This window comes from Pimephales promelas, chromosome 1 (assembly GCF_988280905.1).
Source record: "Pimephales promelas chromosome 1, fPimPro1.hap1.1, whole genome shotgun sequence".
In the NCBI taxonomy this organism is placed as follows: domain Eukaryota; kingdom Metazoa; phylum Chordata; class Actinopteri; order Cypriniformes; family Leuciscidae; genus Pimephales; species Pimephales promelas.
This window is the reverse complement of record NC_142769.1, coordinates 30741513-30765569: the sequence shown is the minus strand read 5'-3', so window position 1 is coordinate 30765569 and position 24057 is coordinate 30741513. Positions and strand designations below refer to the sequence as shown.

At 40.3% G+C, this 24057-nt stretch overlaps 1 protein-coding gene across 3 annotated transcripts; it reads right to left on the bottom strand.

Moving 5' to 3' along the window:
• Positions 1-341: 341 nt before the first annotated feature.
• Positions 342-24050, bottom strand: abcc12 (ATP binding cassette subfamily C member 12). Of its 3 annotated transcripts, none has more exons than XM_039657415.2 (31): positions 23900-24050; positions 23684-23751; positions 23364-23530; positions 22990-23136; positions 22583-22730; positions 20721-20957; positions 20341-20514; positions 20082-20229; positions 19834-19982; positions 19137-19244; positions 18613-18819; positions 18431-18502; positions 18223-18347; positions 17051-17123; positions 16668-16871; positions 9955-10089; positions 9729-9825; positions 8851-8916; positions 8634-8723; positions 8409-8512; positions 8113-8301; positions 7077-7303; positions 6813-6950; positions 6021-6210; positions 5853-5942; positions 5539-5728; positions 3811-3970; positions 3408-3486; positions 2734-2847; positions 2500-2664; positions 342-1012 (listed from the first exon to the last, which is right to left on the bottom strand). In XM_039657415.2, the coding sequence occupies exons 2-31, from the start codon at positions 23735-23737 to the stop codon at positions 920-922; spliced, it is 4140 nt and encodes a 1379-aa protein (XP_039513349.2). In that variant the 5' UTR covers positions 23738-23751; positions 23900-24050; the 3' UTR covers positions 342-919. The 3 variants fall into 3 exon arrangements, with proteins under 3 accessions (XP_039513349.2, XP_039513342.2, XP_039513356.2); XM_039657408.2 differs by having other exon boundaries at positions 23895-24049; XM_039657422.2 differs by lacking the exon at positions 9955-10089 and having other exon boundaries at positions 23895-24049.
• Between the last annotated feature and the right edge of the window lie 7 nt (positions 24051-24057).

Genomic DNA, 24057 nt, shown 5'->3' with positions numbered 1-24057 from the left:
ACAGTCTATGCCTATAACCCAGGTTGAACTTGCAAAACCTACATTTCTCAATGGCAATCATGTGAAAGAGACAAATTTAGCCGTCTAGCTCCATAGACTCCCATTCATTTTGCACTTGGACAATCGCCCCCAGTGGAACTCTGGTGGAACTACAACCAAAATTCAGTACAAACGTATTGGGCAGTGGCCAGGCATTCCGTAGACGGGAGAATATCACATGTTGGGGTGTTCATGTGCATTTTCCACGTCGGCTTTTGGTATTTACCATAATTACCATAGCACGTGAACGCACAATAAGTCATATCATTATGCCACAAAGCATACAGAAACGCAAGACAGAATTTAAGCAAGACAGAAACGAGACTTTATTTGTACATATTGTACTGTGATATTATATCTGTTTCACACATATAAAAATCAAATAAATATTGATATTATATCTGTTTCACACATATAAAAATCAAATAAATATTTTACAAATAAATCTGAGTTGAATTTAATATTTTAAATACATATCTGATGAATCTATGGAAACTGAGCTTAGTTTGGTATGTCTAAATAACAAAATATGAATATAGATATATAACACACATGAACAAAAACGTGCAGAGCCCTCATGAATCTTTAAAAAAAAAAAAATTACAATACCAAAGTGCAAATAAAAAATAAAAACAAGTTGTCAGGAAGATAAAAAAGTGCAAATCCACGTGTTTTTACCTATAAATGTAATGTTGAACAGAAGTGTGGCAACGTGCTATTGTGTATTATTCATGTTAGTGAGAGCTTATGTGAAAAGATTATGTATAAGGTCACACACATATTCTGCAAGAGTCAAGTACATATAGATGTGGTAAACCCCCTCCGGTATATAATGTCAAATTCAGCAACAACATGCAATGTGAGAATGTTTCAGAGTGCTTCACGAGTTCACTTGATTAGCTGCGGCTAGAAGAGAGCCAAATAGAGAGTTCGGCCTCTGAATCAGGTCCTGCGGCGGATCAAACTCAACCACCTGGGAGAAAACATAAAAGAGGGCTAATATTCACCTTACCCTTAAAGGGTACATATCATGCTTTTAAATCATTCTTTTTTACTTATAAATCATACATTTGTGGTCTATATAAAGCATAACTGCAATGCTTGGGTCTGAATTCCTCATTATTATAGCTCAACAGGCCCCTTGTCTACCCCTTTTCTGATGTGCTTCTGTGAGCAACCCATTTCGATAAAAAGGAGTTGCGTCTTTCCCCGCCCGCTCTCCAGGTCGCTGAGTTCACGGTCGGTTCAACTCCCGAGTCCCCGCGTTCGGCCATTATTGTAGTTTGATAAAAGATATACGATTATTACTATAGCTTCAAAGAACATTTTTATTCACACGTTAACAAAATGTCAACAACGGAAGACTTGTCCATCAAGCCTAACATATTCGAGCCAGAGCGAGCGATTTGAAAAAGACGACGACGAACCTGCAGAACAACGTCGTCTTCATATGGATGCAGTGTTATGTAAGTTAAGTTAAGTTAACTATGGTGTGTTATTAGTGAAAGTCGAATATTTTCTCTTGTTAAAACAAGCACACTGACAAGATAAATGACTACGGTCTAATCTTACCACTAAAAATCTCTTTTGATAATAATATGATAACTTGCGTTTAGAAAAGCATCAGCAAACACAGCAGCTAAATGATAGAAGGAATTTACCCCTCATTCAGACGAAGTCGATCGGCAAACCCTTCTTTATACTGGCGGAGGTTGTTGAAGTGAGGATCCTTGAAGTGCTTCAGGTCACTACATCCAACAACCGTACATTTTGACTTGCCCTCTCGTAACTTCTGCATCATTGAGCTTGGACTACAAAATCGGAGCGAGAAATAATAATGGCGGATTGCTCGACGTGTTAGACCGGTAGTCGATGTCCTTATTTGGCAGTTCCGCTGCAAATATTGTGACGTAATTGTTCAAAAAACGTAATAGAGAACAGAAAATTCTGAACAGGTTGAAAAATATGACCAAAACAGAATATAAAGATGTAAACGAAGCACCTGAAGAGAATAATTTCATCTTTTCTGTACTTATAAACACTCCAAATATACAACAAAATGCATTTAAGGGCTAAAAAAGTGGATTTTGCATGATATGTCCCCTTTAATGTAAGAGCGATTGTAACTTGATTGTGTCGAGGCTTCCATTTTCATCCACTTCCATTTATTTTAGCTGCTGTACAAGAACTACCTGTTATCCTGCTTGATATTCCAAACTGATATTTGTTATCATATTATTTTAATTTACAAAATAATTTTACCATTTACAGCACTCTGTTATTATTCCCGTTATTTACCTATAGCGTCAACTGAATAAGAAGTGCCCACAAAATCACAGAAAATAGCTTGTGAGTTGCTATATAATGGGAATAGAGTACTTCAATAAGGCTATCAGACAGTATTGTACAGTTTTTAGTTGAATGTAATGCCAATTTATATATTAAACAGTAGTGGATTACCTTGCCCTGCTCCATGACGAGTATACGGTCACTCTCCAACACAGTGTTAATCCTGTGGGCAATTGTCAGCATTGTGCAGTGCTGGAAACCATCTCTGATGGTGTGCTGGATCAGGCTGTCAGTCTCGGAGTCAATAGACGCCGTCGCCTCATCCAATAGAATGATCTATGAACACAACTTTATCAGACCCGGTTAAGAGCAAGGAAATTGTTCTGGTGTGCTTTGTAAACTTACTTTGGAATTACGGAGCAGTGCTCTGGCCATACACATGAGCTGCCGCTCTCCAACTGAGAAATTCTCTCCATTCTCCACTACTGGAGAGTGTAACTTCTCAGGAAGCTTAGCAATCTGCAAGAGAGAGAAAAAGAAGTGCGGATGACTTAACACGTGAATGCTTGAGGGTTTCTTTTATATACTATGACTATTATATTCGATTGCTGTTTCTCCTTTCTTTTTATATTACTGTAGACCAAAGTGTGAAAGGTACTAAGAGGAATTTAAGCAAACGTTACGTCTATGTTTCATCACTATAGTGCAACTCACCGTAACATGCCCACTCTTATATTGTTTTTTTTTTTCTCTCAATAAATTATATCCTCACATAAAAGGCAAGATTAACTCAATGATGTTTGAGCAGCTCCTAGAAACCATGACTGTTGAAATAACAATGAAATCATGGCACCCCACAATGGCAGTTTGATTAAGTATAGACTACTTAAACAGGTAATGTTTATCAAGTTTGAAACCTGAGTGTGAGCATTCAGGCTATGTTGTACAATTTGAAAAATGAGGAACATATTTGGAGAACCCCTCTGACACAAGATCTAGAAAAGTATGTACTTGAAACCTAATCAAATTAAACTATATCTAGTATTGCTTTGCGGGCCTTGTATAGAGTAAGTCTTTACCGTGTCCTTCATGTAGGTCTTTTCTAATGCCAGCCAGAGCTCCTCATCTTTGTAGTTGTTAAATGGGTCAAGGTTATACCTACACACAGTTATCACACAATCAAACACATTAAAGCCCCCATTCCTCAATCTGCACATTACTACAAGCACAAAAATACAATACACAAAAATATACACAGATTAATGTTCTGTATCGGGGATAATTGACATTTTATTTTTCAATATCTCACAATGAATGTTGCCCATTTCAGTTGAGGTAATTTTCTGACAAAAACAATTCAATGAAAAAGACAAGGTGATTCACTAGAATAAGAACTTATGAATAAAAAAGGACTGGAGTAAAGTAAATTGAATCATCATGACGTAAAGAACAGAAGTGTAGAGTTGGTAAGTGAGAGGTCACCTGACAGTGCCGATGAAGAGTACAGGATCCTGTGGGATGACGGAGAGTTGGCTGCGAAGATCCTTCAGCCCCAGCTTGCAGATGTCCACATCATCTATCAAAATAGTGCCCTCAGCTGGCTCTGCCAAACGGAACAATGCCACGCCCAGAGAGGACTTCCCTGAATCATAAAGAGCGGCAATAATTGAAACCATGAGAAACAGAGACAGAAAATGTTCTCGGTTACGTATGCTAACCTTCATTCCCTGAGGAGGGAATGGAGACGTCTCGTCGAAGGAGTTTCCAATGAATTGAGATCATGCTAGGTAGACCAATTGCCTCTGAGTGAACTAAAATGAGCCAATGAACATTGGCATGCAGGACTTGAATTCCGCGCACCGTCTGCCAGTGCGGGTATAAAGCGGAAGCGAGTGCACATACATATGCTTTTTGCTGAGGAGCAAAATCTATTGCGGTAACATGCAGTTTGATACACTCCTCCATAGGAGGAAATGGCGGGCGAGTCGCGACATACGACGGGAGCGTAGACCACCTTGATGGTTGATGTACGCAACGGTCGCAGTGCTGTCCGTACAGACCAGTACATGCTTGTGCAAAAGCAGCCCCTTGAGGCGGCACAAGGCCAAGCGTACTGCTTGCAACTCTAGGCAGTTGATGTGCCAATGCAGTTGAAGCCCTGTCCACAGACCTGAAACTGCATGTCCATTGTACGTGGAAGATGACCACTCTCCCTCCGATGCAGCGATCGACATCTGGCCCTCCAGTGGAGCCCCAAAGGAAATGACTGGATGGCCCAGCATGCTCCTCAAGGGGCTCCAATGGCAATGATGCAGGGGAGTGGGAAGCCTGCGGGTGTCTTTCACCAGGTGGTGTAACCCAGTGTAACCCTCAAACCACCAATGGGATTAGCCGAAGTAGCCTTTTTCTGGAGTGAGGCCCAAGCACGAGAGAGAGGCAGCGATCATGACCATCAACCGGAGGCAGAAGTTGACCACATCCAGAAACACATGGATAAAACGTAATCCCGTGTTGCTCTTTTCACAAAAACGCTCTTATTTTGCTGAAGCACACAGGGATAAACGTGGCAACTCAGCGGGGAAACTGCAAGCCCGCTGTGTTCACCCAACCGAATACCAGCTGTGACAACAGCTCTTTGAAAAAAAAAGCAGATCGCGTGAAGCAACAGCTAGTACCCGGGAGATCCCAAAGATCACTGAAGTGCCGTCACACCAACACAGAGAGGTCCCGGAGAAAACAGCAGACTCGTTGAGCGTAAAGATAATATCACAATCCTGAAGCTCGTCCACTCAGATGACACAGCCGGTCGGCTCCGAAGCAAAAAGCATATGCTTTTCCGCTTTATACCCGCACTGGCAGGCGGGGTGCGGAATGCAAGTCTTGCATGCCAATGTTCATTGGCTCGTTTTAGTTCACTCGAAGGCAATTGGTCTCCCTAGTGTGATCCCAATTCGTTGGAATATCCTCTGACAAGACGTAGGAGTTCGCAAACAAAAGGGAACCTCATTTATATTACATGACTTTAGATGCGCTAGCTACTTTATGCATTTTTATGATGAATACTTGAGAATGACGACTTTAACATAGATTCCATTTCTTAATTTAACCCATTATTAGGCTACATCAATCTGACCTTATGACAATAAGAGGAAATTAATCGAATCATTTAAAAACATACAATTAAGCTTTGAATGTAATGTTCTCTCTCACCAGAGCCAGTACGTCCCACAATGCCAAGTTTTTCCCCTGGATTAATATTTATGTGGAGATTACTGAGGACTGTGGGCGTGTTGTCCCTGTATCTCATACTGTAGTTTTTAAAGGTAATGGCGCCCTCCTGTGGCCAGCCGGCGGGGATGTGAGAACCCTTGACACTTCGTGGACCCTCTGATACCCAACTCTACAGCACACAATGAAACAAATTAAAACGATATTCAATCTGCTATATTTATAATTATCTGAACTGGCTAAACTGAATATGAATGCATGATAACCCGAAGGTTAACCTAATGTTTGTAATATACCGTAATATACTCCAGCAGTCTCTCTACACTGGTGAACTTCGCCTCCAGCTCAGTGGACAATCTCACCACAAACTGAAGGATTCCAGTCAACTGAAATGGCAGTAACACAAAGTGCTCAGATATCTTTCAGTTGTTGACCTACTGTTTCAGTCTAGCTGTGAGAGTTACCTGTATCGTGTAAGATAAGGCCAGGCCCTTTACAGAAGGGTTAATGGCCTCATTGGGGCTAAGCACTACGAACAGTGCCACCATTAGTGTAACAGTAGCAGACAGGAAGTCTAACCAAAATGACAGCCAGCGAGTCCCACAATTAAACAGTAGGAAGTGGTTTGAGTTGATGTCACTCAGCATCTTAAACCTGTAATTAGAAACACAGACAAAATGAGGCTTTGAATTCATTGGATGTTTGCTACATTTGTGGGGGCAACATAGGCTCTAAACTATTAGTGTTGGATTTGCGTGGAGAGAAAAAAAAATCGTTTTGAGTTCTCTTTAAAGGCCACAGTTTGTATGGCCTACATTTATTTTAAACCGATACAACAGTTAGTTCTGATCCTTGATTGGCAGTTTATGGTCAAACAGGGACTTTTTTTGCAGGTTACAACAGTAGTGATTCAACTGATTCATTCAAAAATAGTTCCAGTCAGGAAAAGTTAATTCTGTTTTGGATTCATTGGTGGAGGGAAACAAAGAATTGTGTTTTATTGTGCTGCAATTCAATTTCAGTTTCAATATTAACTTCTTGTTTATTACTGTTGCATAGAAGCAATATCACACTCGTAATCGTATTGTTGGTGTAAATTTTAACACTTTTGCTTGTGTGTTATAGGTTTTCTGGATAATTGTTGGGGTATGATTCATAAGGGTCACTCATTTCAAGTAACACAGCATGTTGCCCTGCACTATATGTCTTTCTTAAATATTTCCTAATATAAAATTATATTGTCAGTAATTTCTTGCCGTTCAATGTACTGCTTTCTTTTGTCATAGGCATGGATGTTGCTGAGTCCCTGTATGGTAGAGGTGGTGAGAGAGATCCAGGGAGATCGACTGACATTCTCCATCCTCTTCATCTGACGAATGCTCCGTTGGAAAACACTAGGGCAAAAGAAAACGGATGTTTGTACATTTCATGGCATTAAAACATGAATCTGTGATTGAAATGTTTATATTCTAATTCTGAATAAAAACACATCTCATTAAGGTGCAATGTTTGTGTCTTACTATAGGATTGTGGCAAAGATGATTCCGAGAACTACCACAGCGATCAGGAGGTATGGGAATACTATGCAGATGATTAAAAGGGTGAAAATAACGATCAGACAGAACTGCAAAAAGTTCTCCATGTTGAACGGCAAAACTGCATCAACCTCATCTTGGTCTTTACTGAAGCGGTTCACCAGACGGCCAGTTGGAGTTGTGTCAAAAAAACTCATTGGGCTGCCAAGGATCTGATGAAAAATATGGTCAAATGGCATCAAAATTCTTCTCAAATGCTTTTTATTTTACTGAACAAATAGTAGCACAGTGCTTACATTCCATTACTAAACAAACTCTGTCCTATTAAACTTGTGATCATTCAAAAGTATTTAAGTATTTAAACTAATACATTATTATTAATATAGTCAAACAATCTATCTCTAATCTAAATTAAAATTCTAAAAAAAAAAACCCCACAAAATTAAAATAACTATTGTTTTAATTAAAGAACAGTTCAGTTTTTTAAACTTCTGGAATCACAAAATGAATTGTGGTTAATATATCACTAATATATTAATAATAAAAATATTAATAATACACTCACTCCTAGATTCTGTTAAAAAAACAAGCAGCTGTGTCACAATTACACCAGAAATACTGGAAAAAAGCTCAAATTAAATAAACTTTAAAAATACACCATGTACATATTTGAAAAGAAAATGTATATATGTATGTCAATGCGTCAAATGATTAAAAAAGATCCATCTTTTCACACAATTTTCCGTAATTAATCAAGATTAATCGTACCTAACATTGCAGTTTTTAATATACTGTATTTTTATATTGTAATACTTTCACATTAAATCTCCAAAATATTGTAGAAAAAACATACAGATGGTTTATTTAAAATATTTGTTTTAATTGCAACTTTTTACTATGCACTATGAATGATTCCTGATCAGATACTGATGTCTATTAAATGGATTTTTTATTTTTCTTATTTTAGACATTGTGGGTGCCACTTCCAAAAATTCAGGAAGTGTAAATCTGCTAATCTTACCCGTTTGAACATTGTGTCGTGGAGTTTGGAAGAGGCACGCAGAGTGACTTTAGTGAAGGTGTAGCCCTTGACAATACTCAGCAGTACCATGGCAACAATAATAATGCCATAAATCATTTGGTAGAATGGCAGGTCTGGATTCTCTGAGATATTACCGCTGTTTGCTGTTAGATTAGAACTGGAACTGTTCTACAAGAACACATGGAGAGAAAACAGTTTGAAAAGTGATGGTAAGGTCTTGATGAATCAGATGAGTGTGTGTGTGTGTGTGTGTGTGTGTGTGTGTGTTTGTTTACCCCTGATCCCTGTTGTAACCAGTAACTGAGCCACCAATTGCTGAAAGCAGTCGATCCCACAAGAAGAGTGAAGACAAGTATAACACCTGCCAGCAGTATATACCCTACAGAGATGTAATGTGAAAGACAGAATGTGAAACAGACAGTGTTACAGCAATTATAATGTACAGAGTGAGAAACCGAGATGTAGAGAGAAGAAAAAAGTTTACAACAAAGAACAAAAACCTCCAGCAGCTTTGCAGTATTGGTGGTAAGTCCTCAGCGTAACTGAACCTTCAAGGGACACTTCCTGTGTTACCAACTGATCCTTTTTCCCTGAATCACACACACACACACACACCATTCTATAAATCAGATAGATCAGATTAAACTGAATATACTGTGTGAACATAATGGATTTATTTATAATAATAATATACTGTGAAGCTCTTTATACATCTACCTTTTGTTTCTGTGGAGTCTTTGGGTAATTCATTTGTTACATGTTTCTCATCTGACATATCAAAAGCTGGAAAGATAAAAGAAAGAGAGATGTCTGCAGATGTTTTGTCTCACCAAAAGTGCACAATTAAGAGGATGAATTGCTTATGAATGCATGATTATTACATTTAATAATATTTAGAAGATGTAGGGATTGCATAATTAAACTGCAATTCCTCCAAAGGCTATCAAGTTATGCGAAAACGAATTTGGCTCACACAAAAATCCTTAATGATATACTTAAAATGTTCATGATAAAGGTAAAGGCATTTGTAGAACTTCTATTGAAGCCATCATGCTTTGCTTTGATGACCCCTTTCGGTCCCACTTTATATTAAGTGGTTTTAAGTACTATGTACTTACATTTACATTTACTTACAATGTACTTATTGTGCTCATGTTGTATTGTAAATCACTTTTGGTGCTATTGAGGTGTGATACAGGTAAGGTTAGGGACAGGTGTGGTGGTATGGGTAGGTTTAAGGGTAGGTTTAAGTGTAAGGGATGGGTCAGCTGTGTAATTACAGATGTAATTACATAAATTAATAATGGCTGTAATTGCATGCTGGTATTTTTTAAATATAAGTACAATGTAAAAACATGTATGTACACAATAAGTCCATTGTATCAAATTATTAATTTCAATGTAAGTACATGGTACTTAAAGCCACTTAATATAAAGTGGGACCAACCTTTCTTATATAATTCAATTATAATTAATGATGTTTATAGCTATTATTTAATTATATTAAATAATTGTGATATTTCTCCTAAAGAGATCCAAAATGAAAGAAAAGTAGATTCTAAGATTCTAGAGAGATTACATATTCATCCACTAACCTGGGTTTTCTATGCCGTTGAGTTTGGGCTCATCTGCATTGGTCTGTTTAGAGTCATTGTGTTCAGTATGTGTTTTGGAATCAGCTTCTATATTTTCCTACATGATCCAAAAGTGAAAATTAGTTTGATTTAGTTTAGTAATGGAAGCCAATACATGTCAACAGAGTAAATAATTTGTAGTATTTTAATGGCTCATTTCATGTGTAAAGTAATTGAGAATGGTTACGTTGCTCTGTTCCATCTGGACGTTGTCAATAAGATGAGCGTAGTGGCCTTTAGATTTCATTAAATCACTGTGAGTGCCTGCCTCCTTTATCTCCCCATTATCCAACAACAACACCTCATCACAAAACTCCAAATACTGCAAACACAACAGAGCGTAGCAACTGAGGACATCAGTTAAGCTGAGCACACAAAAAAACTGAGAATCATTGGCGAAAAGCTACAATTTAAAGATCCTTATGTACAGTTACACATTAAAAGCTGTTCTGCTGAGTCAGACTGACTGTCAGATGTGCTGTGTGACGTGTGGTTTCTCTGATGGAGAATTTTGTAAATGCACATGATGTGCATTATATGTTCCTGCCATTATATAATAGTGAGGCAGGCTTAGATTACCCTTTTTCCAACTGGAGGAGGTTATTCATTAAATGCGTTACAAAAATGCAAATTAATCATTACTGATCCTTCATGAAACTGTCAAAATTAGGTTTATGTGCATTTACATGCAAGTTTTATATCTTCCTCCAAGACATTATATATTAACTTACAACTGCGACCCCTTAATATTGGAGAGAATCATCTGTTGACAAAAAGCTTATAAAACATGTAAATCAGCAAGCCCTCCAGAGCTAAGCTATTTATCTTAAAGAATTTAATTAAAAATGAAAATTCAGTCATCATTTACTCCCCCTCACGTTGTTTCAAAAGTTTTTTTTTCTTTTACTGAATACAAAGGCATATATTTTAAAGAATGTTGGTAACCAAACAGTTGATGTACCCCATTGACTTGCGTTCAGAAGAAGAAAGAAATTCATACAGGTTTGAAAATTTTTTTGAAACATTTGAAATTTAAATCAGAACTAGAATAATCTATATCATTATAGAAACTGGCCTGACTTTTGCGTTACTTTTTTATTGATGTCCATGACTTTTTACAAACACCATTTCACCATTGTCACGTGTCTGTCCTGTTTTGTATTGCATTACACTTGGGTGTACTTTGTTATGTTGGGCCATGTGCTCTCGTTATTTTTGGTCCATACGTGAGATACTGTGAGTGATGAAGTCGTTGAGCTGGGACGAACTTGCTGCATCCATGGTTGGGTCGGATCGTTCTGTCACTTTACAGTTACAAAAAGTGGAGAGGAGGGCTCAAGTGCAGCAACGGATGATTTTTTAACAAAAGAAAACAAGGGGGAAACACAATAAACACATTTTGTGAGACATTAAACAAAACTGAACTTGAAGAACAAACACTGACTCTGAACATGAAGACCACCATCACACGGAAACTGGGAAAACATATGACAAAGATCCGACAAAGACTGCAAACGTCTCAGGTTACAACTGTAACCTATGTTCCCTGAGAACAGGGAACGAGACAATACGTCGAATGACGCTATGGGGAACGCCTCAGGCGTGACAGGTGTCTGAAATCAAATATCAACTCACAGTAATCAGGTTGACCGGCGACAGCCCGTGCATCATCAGCTTGAATGATGAGCGCGTCAATCTGGATGTATAAGAAGGGCGCCTTGAAACCGTGACAACATCCTATCGTCTGAAGGGACTGTTGCAGGCAGGCCCCGAGGCATGGCAACGAGACGTATTGTCTCGTTCCCTGTTCTCAGGGAACATAGGTTACAGTTGTAACCTGAGACGTTCCCTTTCGAAGGGAACTCAACAATACGTCGAATGACGCTATGGGGAACGAAATACCCACTCCGCCATGCTGAGGGGAGTGCATGCCGAAAGGCAGTGACAACTGTCAGAACCAGTAATTCCAAGAAACACTGAAACCACTCACCCTATGTTACATCGGGCTGTCAGTGACAGCACTCCCTACCGGTCATAGCCCAAGCTAATGAACCAAGAAAAACCAGAACGTAATAACGTGAGTAAATCAGGGCCAGCTCAAAGGCTTTAGGACCACAACTTCAAAATAGAAGGGGTCCCTTCTAGGGAGTGTGGCTAGGGGGCCAAAGAGACCCCCAGCCAGTCACTATTCAGGAGAACACTCCTCCTGAAATGCCCCCAGGCTGGCCTGGTGATCTGTACTAAGACACACAGTCTGGCCATAGCCTGTCCGTCCAAGACAGAGCCTCTGGAAATTGCCTAGAAAAGGCATCCAAAAACTGAAGGCCCGCGAAGCTGGCGGAAACCATCGAGTTTCGGATCACAGAGACGGGATCCTCCGGAGAGTGTGACTCAACCTCGAACCAATGGGAATCGTACACTCAATCCACGAGTTTCCACCCAGTGCTCGCTTTTGAGCACTGAGGAAGTAAGAGAGGGATCAAAAATCAGGAAGGTCAAAGAGACCTAAGACCTGATGACCCCATGTGTGGGGAGCTCCGATACATGAGGGCTCATGTCAGGAAGGCCGTACGTTGTGCGGCCTGAAACCCAACGACCACAGCATGTGGAAGCTCATCCTTCAGGAAAGCCAGAGGCTAGAAACCTGACAGACCCACAATGTTGGGCTACCTCGAAAAAGGTCTAATCAGACCTAAAACCACAGTTGTGGGAGATAGCTTGAACAAGGGAAGTGCCTGTCGTAATGTATTGCGACAAAGACACATCTACAGTGGGACCCAAAGTGAAGAACCGGAGTCTGAACCACATAAGAAGGGACCGAAGCATACCGCGCGTGACCCTCACCATATGAAATGGATTTTAAAAACTGCACAAGACATCTCGTCAGGTGACTTACCACAATAATAGGTGAAGTATGGGTTTGTGTACTTCACTCTGAATTCAGGAAGGCCTGTTGAGGCCTGTAACCTGGCGTCCACAGTGTGTGGGAGCTCATGGCCAGGAAGGCCTGGTAAGGCCTGTAACCTGGCGACCACAGTATGCGGGAGCTCGTAACCTGGCGACCACAGTATGTGGGAGCTCATAACCAGGAAGGCCTAGTGAGGCCTGTAACCTGGCGACCACATCCGGTGGGAGCTCGTACTCAGGAAGGTCAGTGAGACCCAGCCTGGTGTACCTGAAAAACCACACCAAGTGGGAGCTACTTCCAGAAGTTAGCTCTTAAGAACTCTTAAAGTGGGACCCGAGGAAAGACCGGGGTCTGAGCCACATAAGAAGGGACCGAAGCATACTGCGCGTGACCCTCACCATAAGAAATGGATTTTAAAAAATGCACAGGACATCTCGTCGGGTGACTTACCACAATAATAGGTGAAGTATGGGTTTGTGTACTTCACTCTGAATTCAGGAAGGCCTGGTGAGGCCTGTAACCCAGCAACCACAATATGTGGGAGCTCATAACCAGGAAGGCCTGTTGAGGCCTGTAACCTGGCGACCACAGTGTGTGGGAGCTCATGACCAGGAAGGCCTGGTAAGGCCTGTAACCTGGCGACCACATTGGGTGGGAGCTCGTACTCAGGAAGGTCAGTGAGACCCAGCCTGGTGACCACAACCTGTGGGAGCTTACTCCACCAAGTGGAAGCTACTTCTTCCAGAAGTTAGCCAGAGAAGGGCGTCCCTGTAGCCAGTGACAGGACGCCACTTAAAGTGGGACCCAAGGGAAGACCGGGGTCTGAGCCACATAAGAAGGGACCGAAGCATACCACGCGTGACCCTTCCCATACAAAATGGATTTTAGAAAGTACACAAGACATCCCGTCATGTGATTTACCACAATAATAGGTGAAGTAGGGGTTAGTGTACTTCACTCTGAATTCAGAAAGGCCGAACTTGAGGCCTGTAACCTGGCAGCCACAACAAGTGGGAACCCATAATCAGGAAGGCCTGACAAGGCCTAACACCCGATAGTCCCAATGCATGGGGAGCTCACATTCAGGAAGGCCGCTGAGGCCTGCAGCCTGACATGTGAAGACTCACCACTACAACTTAGCGACCACGAAAAGTGGGGGTTTCACATTCAGGAAGGCCTGGTGAAGCCTGCAACCTGACATGTGACAACTCACAACCAGGAAGGCCAATGAAGCCTGAAGCCTGGTGACCACAGAGTGGGAGCAAAGTGCTCAGGGAAGGTGGTGAGGCTGTAGTCTGGCTACCGCATCATGTGGGAGCCCACATTCAGGAAGGCTGGGTGAGGCCTGTAAACTGACTACCACAGTATATGGGAACTCATAACCAGGAAGGCCCCTTTGAGGCCTGTAACCTAGCAACCACAATGTGTGGGAGCTCATCACCAGGAAGGCCTGGTGAGGCCTATAACCTGACCACCACAGAAAGTGGGAACTCATAACCAGGAAGGCCCCTTTGAGGCCTGTAACCTAGCAACCACAATGTGTGGGAGCTCATAACCAGGAAGGCCTGGTGAGGCCTGTAACCTGGCGACCACAATGTGTGGGAGCTCATAACCAGGAAGGCCTGGTGAGGCCTTTAACCTGGCGACCACAGTACGTGAGAGCTCGTATCCTGGTGACCACAGTATGTGGGAGCTCATAACCAGGAAGGCCTGGTGAGGCCTGTAACCTGGCGACCACAGTATGTGGGAGCTCATAACCAGGAAGGCCTGGTGAGGCCTGTAACCTGGCGACCACAGTATGTGGGAGCTCATAACCAGGAAGGCCTGGTGAGGCCTGTAACCTGGCGACCACAATGTGTGGGAGCTCATAACCAGGAAGGCCTGGTGAGGCCTTTAACCTGGCAACCACAGTATGTGGGAGCTCATAACCAGGAAGGCCTGGTGAAGCCTGTAACCCAGCGACCACAGCATGTGGGAGCTCATAACCAGGAAGGCCTGGTGAGGCCTGTAACCCGGTGACCACAATCAGTGGGAGCTCATAACCAGGAAGGCCTGGTGAGGCCTGTAACCTGGCAACCACAGTATGTGGGAGCTCCCACAGATGTCTCTCCGTGGCCACCATAGCACCGACAGAACAGCAGCTTGCTTGGTGGCCCGGAGTCCCGCAACAGATCGGTCTGGTAGGCCTGAGGACCACAAGGGCGTGCAGAACCGCACCTGCCTGACCTGCTGCCATGTACGCTCTGTCATTCAAGCATGAAGATGTCTTGAGCAGCTTGGATGACAGTGTCAGAGCTCTTAGTGAAGAGGACCAACCAGAGACGAGATAGTTAGCCAACGTCTCGTCCACTGGCGGCCTCGACACTTATCCGTTCTCCACGGCTCCCTCCACAGCAGCGAAACTAGCCCGCTGATGCAGATAGAGACGTGAGGAGAACGGATTCTTCCATACCCTCTCGATCCCAGCGTGGAGATCGGAAACGAATGGAAGGCTCATCCGGGCTGGTGGCTTATGGGTGGGGAGGAACCAGCCATCCAAAATACCATGAGCGGGTTCCTCCCAGACGCGCCTCCACTGCAACAGCAATCTGTCTGAGGCGCGCCCCATAATGTCAACCAGCTCAGCGTACACTGGGCAGGAGGGCTGAAATGATTCGGTCTCAACCAAACTGACATCCTTTTCTATGTATATATATATATATATATATTACAGCCAACTCCTGCCCTGCCCAAAGAGAACAGTTACAGATTCACCAAAGAGAGAGAGCGCTCATTTTCTCTCTTCTTAGATGTTCAACATTAATCTGTAACTCACCCTCGTCAGCTGGTAGATCATCCGCGAGGTTAACGCCCCTCTCCCGATAATCTGCCAGCTCCATCTGAAAGCTCCACGAGCTCAACCGCCACTGAGCCTCAGCCCGAGCGGGAACCGGAACCGCGGGGTTCAGATGCCGCGCCCACTTCCCTCGAGAAGTGGGTCAGACGAGAGCAGAGAGTTCTGAAAGGAAAAACTCTCAGTTCGCGCAAAAAACTCCCTCGAGAGCTTCCCGCGAATGCTCTTCTCTCAGGCAGAACACGCACAGATCGTGTGAATCCTCCGGTGTCAAATATCTGGACACAAGTCGGCACACTCGCGCAAAGTGTTTCTCCACGTCTCTGCGCGTTTAATCGTTGATACTATCACACAGACAAACAGTCCCTGAAGACGAAAAGATGTTGTCACGGTTTCAAGGCGCCCTTCTTATACATCCAGATTGACGCGCTCATCATTCAAGCTGATGATGCACGGGCTGTCGCCGGTCAACCTGATTACTGTGAGTTGATATTTGATTTCAGACACCTGTCACGCCTGAGGCGTTCCCCATAGCGTCATTCGACGTATTGTTGAGTTCCCTTCGAAAGGGAACAAGAGGAACAAATCAAGAGGGAACAGGTTGAAGAACTCAAACACTAATCAGGTAACAAGGGGGAGGGATCCAACAATAACGAGAGCACATGGCCTAACATAACACAGACACCCAAGTGCAATACACGACAGGACAGACATGTGACAACCATGATATCAAACAGAGTAAAGATTATGGGTATTTGGTGTGCTGTCTGGGGTAAGGGTTTCAAGCTCTGAATGTGGACTGAACGCAGAGTACACCCCTGTATCCCTGGCTCAGATAAGAACAGATAAGAGTAAGGAATTGGGGAGGAGGAGGGATGCTGTAAAACTTTCATAGGGCTGAGGTGAGTCGGCCATTTTTATATCGACCTCGACCTTACATGACCTATCTGAATGTGTTCCTCACAAACTTTATTATTATTTATTAACATTGTTTAAAATTACCTGATATTTTTAGTTTTTCAGAAGCTACTGAGAAACACATGTCTATAGATGCTATCTGTTATGAGCACATATTTATTCCACAAACTAAAACAGAAAAGAAGCCCCCAAAGCAATTGAACATAATTGACATTATGGATTATGTTGTAAAGTGAGTTACCTGCAACTGATGAGTGACCAGAATGACTGATTTGCCCTTCAGCTCTTTCTTGATGCATTGCTCAAAAATGTGTTTCCCAACGTGTGCATCGACAGCAGACAGAGGATCATCCAAAAGGAAAATGTCTCTGTTAGAATACACTGCCCTGGCTAAACTGACTCTCTGCTTCTGACCACCTGAAAGATTAATACCTCGCTCTCCAATCTTGACACACACACACACACACACAAGCAATATAATTATTCCCATACATTATGTATTACTTTCAACTGTATTCATTAGTATTTTAAACATTTAATGGTTCAATTAAAAAAAAAAAAAATATATATATATATATATATATATATATATATATCAGTGTTGGTGAAAATGTGGAAACAGACCTCTGTCTGGTCTCCATATGGAAGTATTGCCAGATCAGGTTTCAGACAGCAGGCATGAATGACACAGTCATATCTAAAACACAACAAGCACATTTTTTAGGATGCAGCAGTTCATCTCAGTGCAAAGGATCAATGTTCAACAACAATTCGACAGATTATAAAGCTGAGCAGCAGCTGAGACTGTGACCAGAGCCAGAAATTTACCCCATCCAATAAAAGCTATTACAAGCAATTAAAAAACACACCATAAAGTCTTCATGGCTATAAAATAGGATCTGGTAGGTTACATGAGTTTGAAAGGTGAGGGGCAGCTTCATAGGAGCATGCTAGGAATGACACTGAGGTAAATTAAAACTTGCTATTTCAGGATGAATGGGTTAGTGGTGTCTAAATTGTTTTTAGTGAGTCCTTGCTCACTAATTTTACACTTACCATGGGGAAATAATGTCAAGTTTCACACTAAACTACTCTATGATATTGATCTGCTTAACATTTAGATAATATTTACACATATCAGAGAGGCTAAATTAGTGGTCACATACAGTTGTGTGACTAATTGTTCGTGGGTCATTTCAAATGACTCGCCACGTTGACCAACAAAAAGCTTGACTTCTGTATGAATCACAGCTCACACATCGCTACACTGTTGACAATAGACCACAGAACTTTTTTTTAATGTGACCACATTAACTGTGAGATACATTTATTCATCAGCTAAATTTGTGTGACACGTATGATATTTGATTATTTTTAAATCACTACATCTTTATGAAAGTTTTCCTTTTATCTTTTTATGTAGGTCAGCCTGTTTATCAAGATCTATTTTAGCTAAAAAAAAAAAAGTCATGTGTAATTTCATTGCTTTAGGACATGACTGTACTGTACGTTTTCTTCTTTGTTCAGTTTAGTGCTGTTTATTACTCTAAATCATCCACTGTTCTCCATTAAGCTCTCCTCAGATGATAAAGATGATAATATGATAGACTTTAAAAGGTCATACTGTAACTTCAAATGTGGGTTTATAAGTAAAACTTTAGCAACTGCACTGCCTGTTTTTGATTGTACATTTTGGTAATCATACTGTGCAGAAGTGACACTTTTCATAAAACAAATATGTAACTGTTGACACACATTCTTTGACCAGTTTTGTTTTTGGTGTTCTCTAGTTTTACCTGGTTTGGTCAAATTGTTCTCCCATGAGGATATTGTCCCTTACAGTCCCGTGGAATATCCAGGCTTGTTGGGAAACATATGCAAATGTTCCATTAGCTGATACAGACCCACTCACAAGATGCATCTGCAGGAATAAATGATTATACTGTCAGTCACACCTCATCACATCATGTTTCTTGGATGTAGAAAAGACAGGTGGTGCCACACCTGCTCAAGAATGCTTGATATCAAAGAGGTTTTACCACTTCCAACATTGCCACACACCCCGAGCAGACTTCCCTATAATTGACAAGAGAGATTCATTAGCCTCTTGTAGTGTCAGAACACATCCTGTCTATCGACTACTGGAGTGTTACAGTGCCCCACATTATAATATATTCATATCACACCTTTGCAAGGGTGAAGCTGATGTGTCTGATTGAAGGTTGGGAGTCTAACTGGTGTGTGGCGCTTTGAGAGGGATCTTGTGGTTTTTCAGTGGTGTTCAAGTCATCTGGCAGGCTCCAAGAGAATGAGGCCTTTTCCATGACCAACGCCAAATGCAGATTTTTATCCTGGGTAAGATAACTTTTGGGGTTCTGTACCAACATAAGATTCTGCAAAGATACCATCATTAAATATTCTGTTATTTACTACAGAGGTAAAAGACGTGACTGGCGCATTTTAGTTACAGCACGTTTAAAATACAGCACATGAAAACATATATTCCACACACTTTATTTATAAGTTATAAGTAATATCAACAACATTAACATCTATCTCAATATGTCCTATACCAACACTTAATTAGAGCAGATAATGGGGCCAAAGGTACAAATTCACAGGGAAAAGGGGGAACTCTTTGACAATGAGGTATAAATGAGAGAAAATGATCTTTAATTTTGTTTGAGAGAAACCTATGAATGAGTCCAACCTTGAGTCTCCCAATAGCCACTTTAGCCTCAGCAATAGCTTTAACAGAGAATGGCAACAAGCCCATAGACATCCTCATGCAGTTAAATACAGCGATGATAGTGTAAGCCTGTGGGGAAACAATTAGATGGTTAGAGAAAACTTATCTCTTTTATCAAAGTTTCAAGTACATCAGAGTCATTTGCCAGTTTACATGATGTAGGGAATTACACCAGTGCTTTGAACAGAATTACTCAAATACAAAATAAAAACAATAAATCGATCAATCAATGTGTAAGTAATGAAGTTTTACACATTTACACTACCATTCAATTGTTTTGGGTTAGTAAGATTTTTAAATGGTTTTGAAAGAAGTCACTTATGCTAACGAAAAACAGTAAAACAATAATATTGTGAAATATTATTACACTTAAAAATAGCTGGGGGAGGGGGGGGTTATGTAATATTGCTGTTATGGCAAATCAGTTTCAGAAATCATTCTACTGATTTGGTGCTCAAAAACATTTCTTATTATCATCAGTGTTGAAAATAGTTATACTGCTTAATATTTTTGTAGGATTCATTGATGAATGGAAAGTTCCAAAGAAGAGCATTTATTCAAAAAAGAAAACAAGTAATAAAAGTATTAATTTCTTTTTGATTTGATCCCTAACTTTTGAATGGTAGTGTAAACTATAAGCCTTTTTTTTTGCACTCACAGTAGAAGGTTGAAGAGGCAGTTTCAGCGCCGTGTGGACAATGAAGGTGAGGATGGTTGCCAGTGTGGGGACTATCGTTGTTAAGGAAGAGTTTAAACTCTGAACATAACCAGCCTTTTGTAATAGCAACTTCTCATTTTTTCTAATATCTATATCAGAAAAAAATAAGGAAAGAATGGATGAGAGAAAGGAAAGAAAACACATCGTTATGAGTAAAATACAATAGGATGGATGGATGGATAAGCAACCTGTGATTGTTTTCTCAAAAGACTCCTCCCAAGCATACATCTTAATGAGCTTGATGCAGGTAAGAACCTCATTCATTGTGCGAACACGTCTGTCTGTCACAGACACAGCCCGCCTTCTGAACCCACCAATCAGCCTGGCAATTGAGAACTATAGTGCGCACATACAAACAGACAGGGAAAATACTAAATATTACTGACAGGTAAATATTGAATGTAGATTTCGAAAATATGTTACACAAACCAGAAAAGACCATCACACCTGTATTGGTAAGAACACCAGGTAGACCAAAATTCCAATTAGTGCCGTGTATCCCAGAATAAAGCAGGCATATATGATACATATGATCAGCAGTAAAGGAACACACAGCAGAAACGTCCCAAACAGGACCGCCTCAAACATCCGATAACCATCACTCGTCAACACGTTTATAGTCTACAACATAGAGGAACAAAACATAGAAATAATGCACACAACAATTTATGAAAAACACTATTTGTATTATATATAATTAAAGTAATTAAAAAGTGGTTGGAGTACTAGAGTAAATAAATACAAATTCCTTATCAAGTACCAATAAATAGATTCTACAGACAGTAAAGTGGTGGTATTCACTGTTAAATCAACAATCAATAGTTTACCTCTCCTACACTGATGCTGGTAAGATTCCTGAGAGAGATGATTTTCTTGAAAGCAAGCATGTTGAATGCTCCCTTCACTCTCACAGCGGTACGCAAATTCACAGCCCACATGAGCGATGCAAAAAATGCCTTGCTGAATTCAGATGTGAACAGAGCCACGCACACACCAACGCCATACAACACTGTGGATGTCTCAGGATGTTCGACGTAGTTCAGGATTTCATACACTAGAATTGACTAGAAGACACACAAAATGTAAAAAATAACATTAAAAACAGATCCATGAGTGAGGATCACAATCGTTAGATAGTGATAGTTATATTTCAATTTCAAATGTAATTGAAACTATTATTCTACTAATAATAGGAACTAATAGGATTCTACTAACTAATAGGAAATAACATGTCTTTATAATATCATTATAAAGATAAATATTTTATTAATAAATATTTTTCTCATACAATATAAGTGGTATATATTACAAATATATAACAAATATTTATATATACAGATGCTACTATATTTTTGCAAGTGGGTCCCACAAAAGGGGGTTGACTTTATAAACTATAAATCACTTTAAAGTATTAGTTCACCCAAACTTTCTATTCATTAATTATTAACCCCTTGGAGCTGTATGGATTACTTTTATGATGGGTGGATAAACTTTTTGGAGCTTCAAAATCTCAGCTACTATTCACTCCCATTATAAAACTTGGAAGAACCATGAGTTTTTTTTTAATATAACTCTGATTGTTTGGCTGAAAGAAGAAAGTCATATACATCAGGATGGGTTAGGGTGAGTAAACTATGGGATAATTTTCATTTTTGGGTAAACTAATCCTTTAAGGAACATTAAACAATATGTTTTATTGATTTTTCAACTGGTTGATACTGTCGTGGACATTTTAAACTTCAACAGAATGTACTATATGAAACCAATGGAAAACTTGTAAGTGTGTGTGTATAAATAACAAATATGGGAAATTAGACTAGAGAATCTAGGTTTGAAACATTGTGATTATGAATTAACAGCCATTTTGGCCATGCTTCAATATCTGACGCTTTAGGCGGCCTTTAGCGTCAGTTAGATGACGCCCTAGGATCGCGTGTAACCCTACCCCCACCCCAGACCTAAACCTAACCGCGTCATATAACTGACGCTTTCCTTTAGCGTCAGTTAGATGACGCCATAGGATCACGTCATGTAACTGACGCTAAAGGGCGCCTAAAGCTTCAAATATTGAAGCATGGTCAAAGGTGACGCCTTGGGATGAGAATGCGTTGGAATTAATGAAGAACTAATCTAATTTTAGGGAAATTATAAAATGCATCATGCCAATTTCGCCCATTGTCCTTTTCTATAAAAACTGTTTTATGTGTGTTTTCTGGTCGATTTCTCAATGGGTTTCGTCTGAGATCCACCGGCCTTGTTTATTGCTTCTTTTTGGGAGATTCTCTGAGAACTGCTCCAGAACCCCTGGCCGTAATAAAGAGCATTTAAAGGACAATTATTCAATTATTAAGTCAGTTTGCCATTTAAGCTGCGCAGCAAAGAGAACAAGTAAGTTAGAATTATCAACTCGGATGCTGTAGTCGATTGTAGACTTGCTGGAGTATAAGATTTAGACGGATGCTGTAGTAGTCGACTGAAGACTCACTGAATCATAGTTAGGGAGCGGATGCTAGTGTAGTTGACTGGAAACTCGCTGATGTATTAACATAGTTACCGTCAAATATATATATAGACCCATTAGCGTATGAGTTATACTACTGTAGTATAGTTAGGGAAACAAATCTAAAATATTTAGGTTTGAGGAAAAAATCCATAACAATTCTTTGTACTGCTATGCCATTTTACATACCGGTCCAATAAATACAGCAAAAGTAAACAGGACTGAAGCCAAGAATGACACTATTAATCTTGTCTTCTGAAAACGAAAGACCACAGCAGGAAGCGATGCCTTCTCTAGACCCACACTTGCAACTTCATCTTCCCACAATCTCTGGAACCTGAACACAACAGAAATCACAACCTGTTTTCATTTTCTGAAGATAGTTGTTTTGCCCACAAATACTGTACATTCTCCAAGACTCATCCTGGATTCAGAAAAACATTCTTAGACCTCAGACAACGAGTTAATGTGTGACCAGTGTTTTTTTTTTTTTTTGGTTTGTTTTTGTTCGCCAAGTTCTATACACTGCAGCTACTCATTGTGTCGAGACTTCTTGAACCAAGCAACGATTGAAATGTAAAGATTATGAAGAATACCTCTCTCCATTGATGTGGGCTCCATCATGAGGTGAAAGAGAGGGAAAGTCATAATTTAACCGATTCCTAAAGAGTCTCCACATCATGGGTGTCATCCATGCAAACGATGTGAAGGAGAAGAAACCAGCATCATCAACTGGGTGCGAGCTGTGCAAAGTTAAAAAATGTGCATTTTACATTGAATTTATCAGACATTTGGAGATTCCTTGATAAAAAAGAAAAAACCCTGAGCATTAGCAATCGTGAAAACAAAGGTTCTTTTGGTTTTTCTCAGATATCTTGATGAAATGGACAGATCACTTTCATTACTGAAATAAAAAAAAACATATGCTTATAATATATATTATAATATAATATTGAGAAATCTGTCTTACTGTGAGCCAGTACGGAACGGAATGAGGGTTTTCAAGCTTTGCTGGTACTTGTGCTTCTGCGGAGGAGGTTCTGGTTCCCTGTAATCTAGAACTGGTGGACCTTCAGAAAAGGCACTCATGGCTGAAGATAATGCTGGTGTCCCCATAACACTGTCTCTTCTTTGTTTCTGCACAATAAGACAGATATAGAAAATCAAAGAGATAAATATCATAAAATAAAAGGAACTGTGAGACAATAGAAAATGAGTCATAAAATATCTCATAACAGGACAAATGTTTTGACAGAAAAAAAGTAAATATGCAGTCAGCATCTCACTTACGAAAGAAACTCCTTTCACATTCTGTTTTTCTGTGGAGGAGGACAAGTTCCTCATTTTTTCAGCAGTTCCTGTAAGTTATTAATAAAGATCTTCACATGAACAGGAATCATTAAATACAGCATTTAAAATAAATAAATAAATGAATAAACAATGAAATAAAAATCAGTAGCCTTTAGGCTGTAAATGGTAACAAAAGTGAGATGTTAACTACCTCACCGTTTACCAGTTGTCTTTGTCTCTGTACTGGTCAATGTTGTTGTCAGACTAACGTGCTTCAAATCTTGACATTAAGTTACATCACTATTTTACCAGGCTCAAAGGTTACCAAAAGCAGAGGTCTTTGAAACTCCTCCTCCTGCACCTGTTGGATGCTG

Excerpts from the sequence above, each read along its gene's own strand:
- abcc12 (XM_039657415.2), bottom strand. The coding sequence starts at position 23,737 with ATGAGGAACTTGTCCTCCTCCACAGAAAAACAGAATGTGAAAGGAGTT. Across the intron at positions 9,826-9,954 it reads TCCAGATGGAACAGAGCAAC|GAAAATATAGAAGCTGATTC; the intron begins GTAACCATTCTC and ends TGGATCATGTAG. Across the intron at positions 3,971-5,538 it reads TGTGGGACGTACTGGCTCTG|GGAAGTCCTCTCTGGGCGTG; the intron begins GTGAGAGAGAAC and ends TTTATGATTCAG.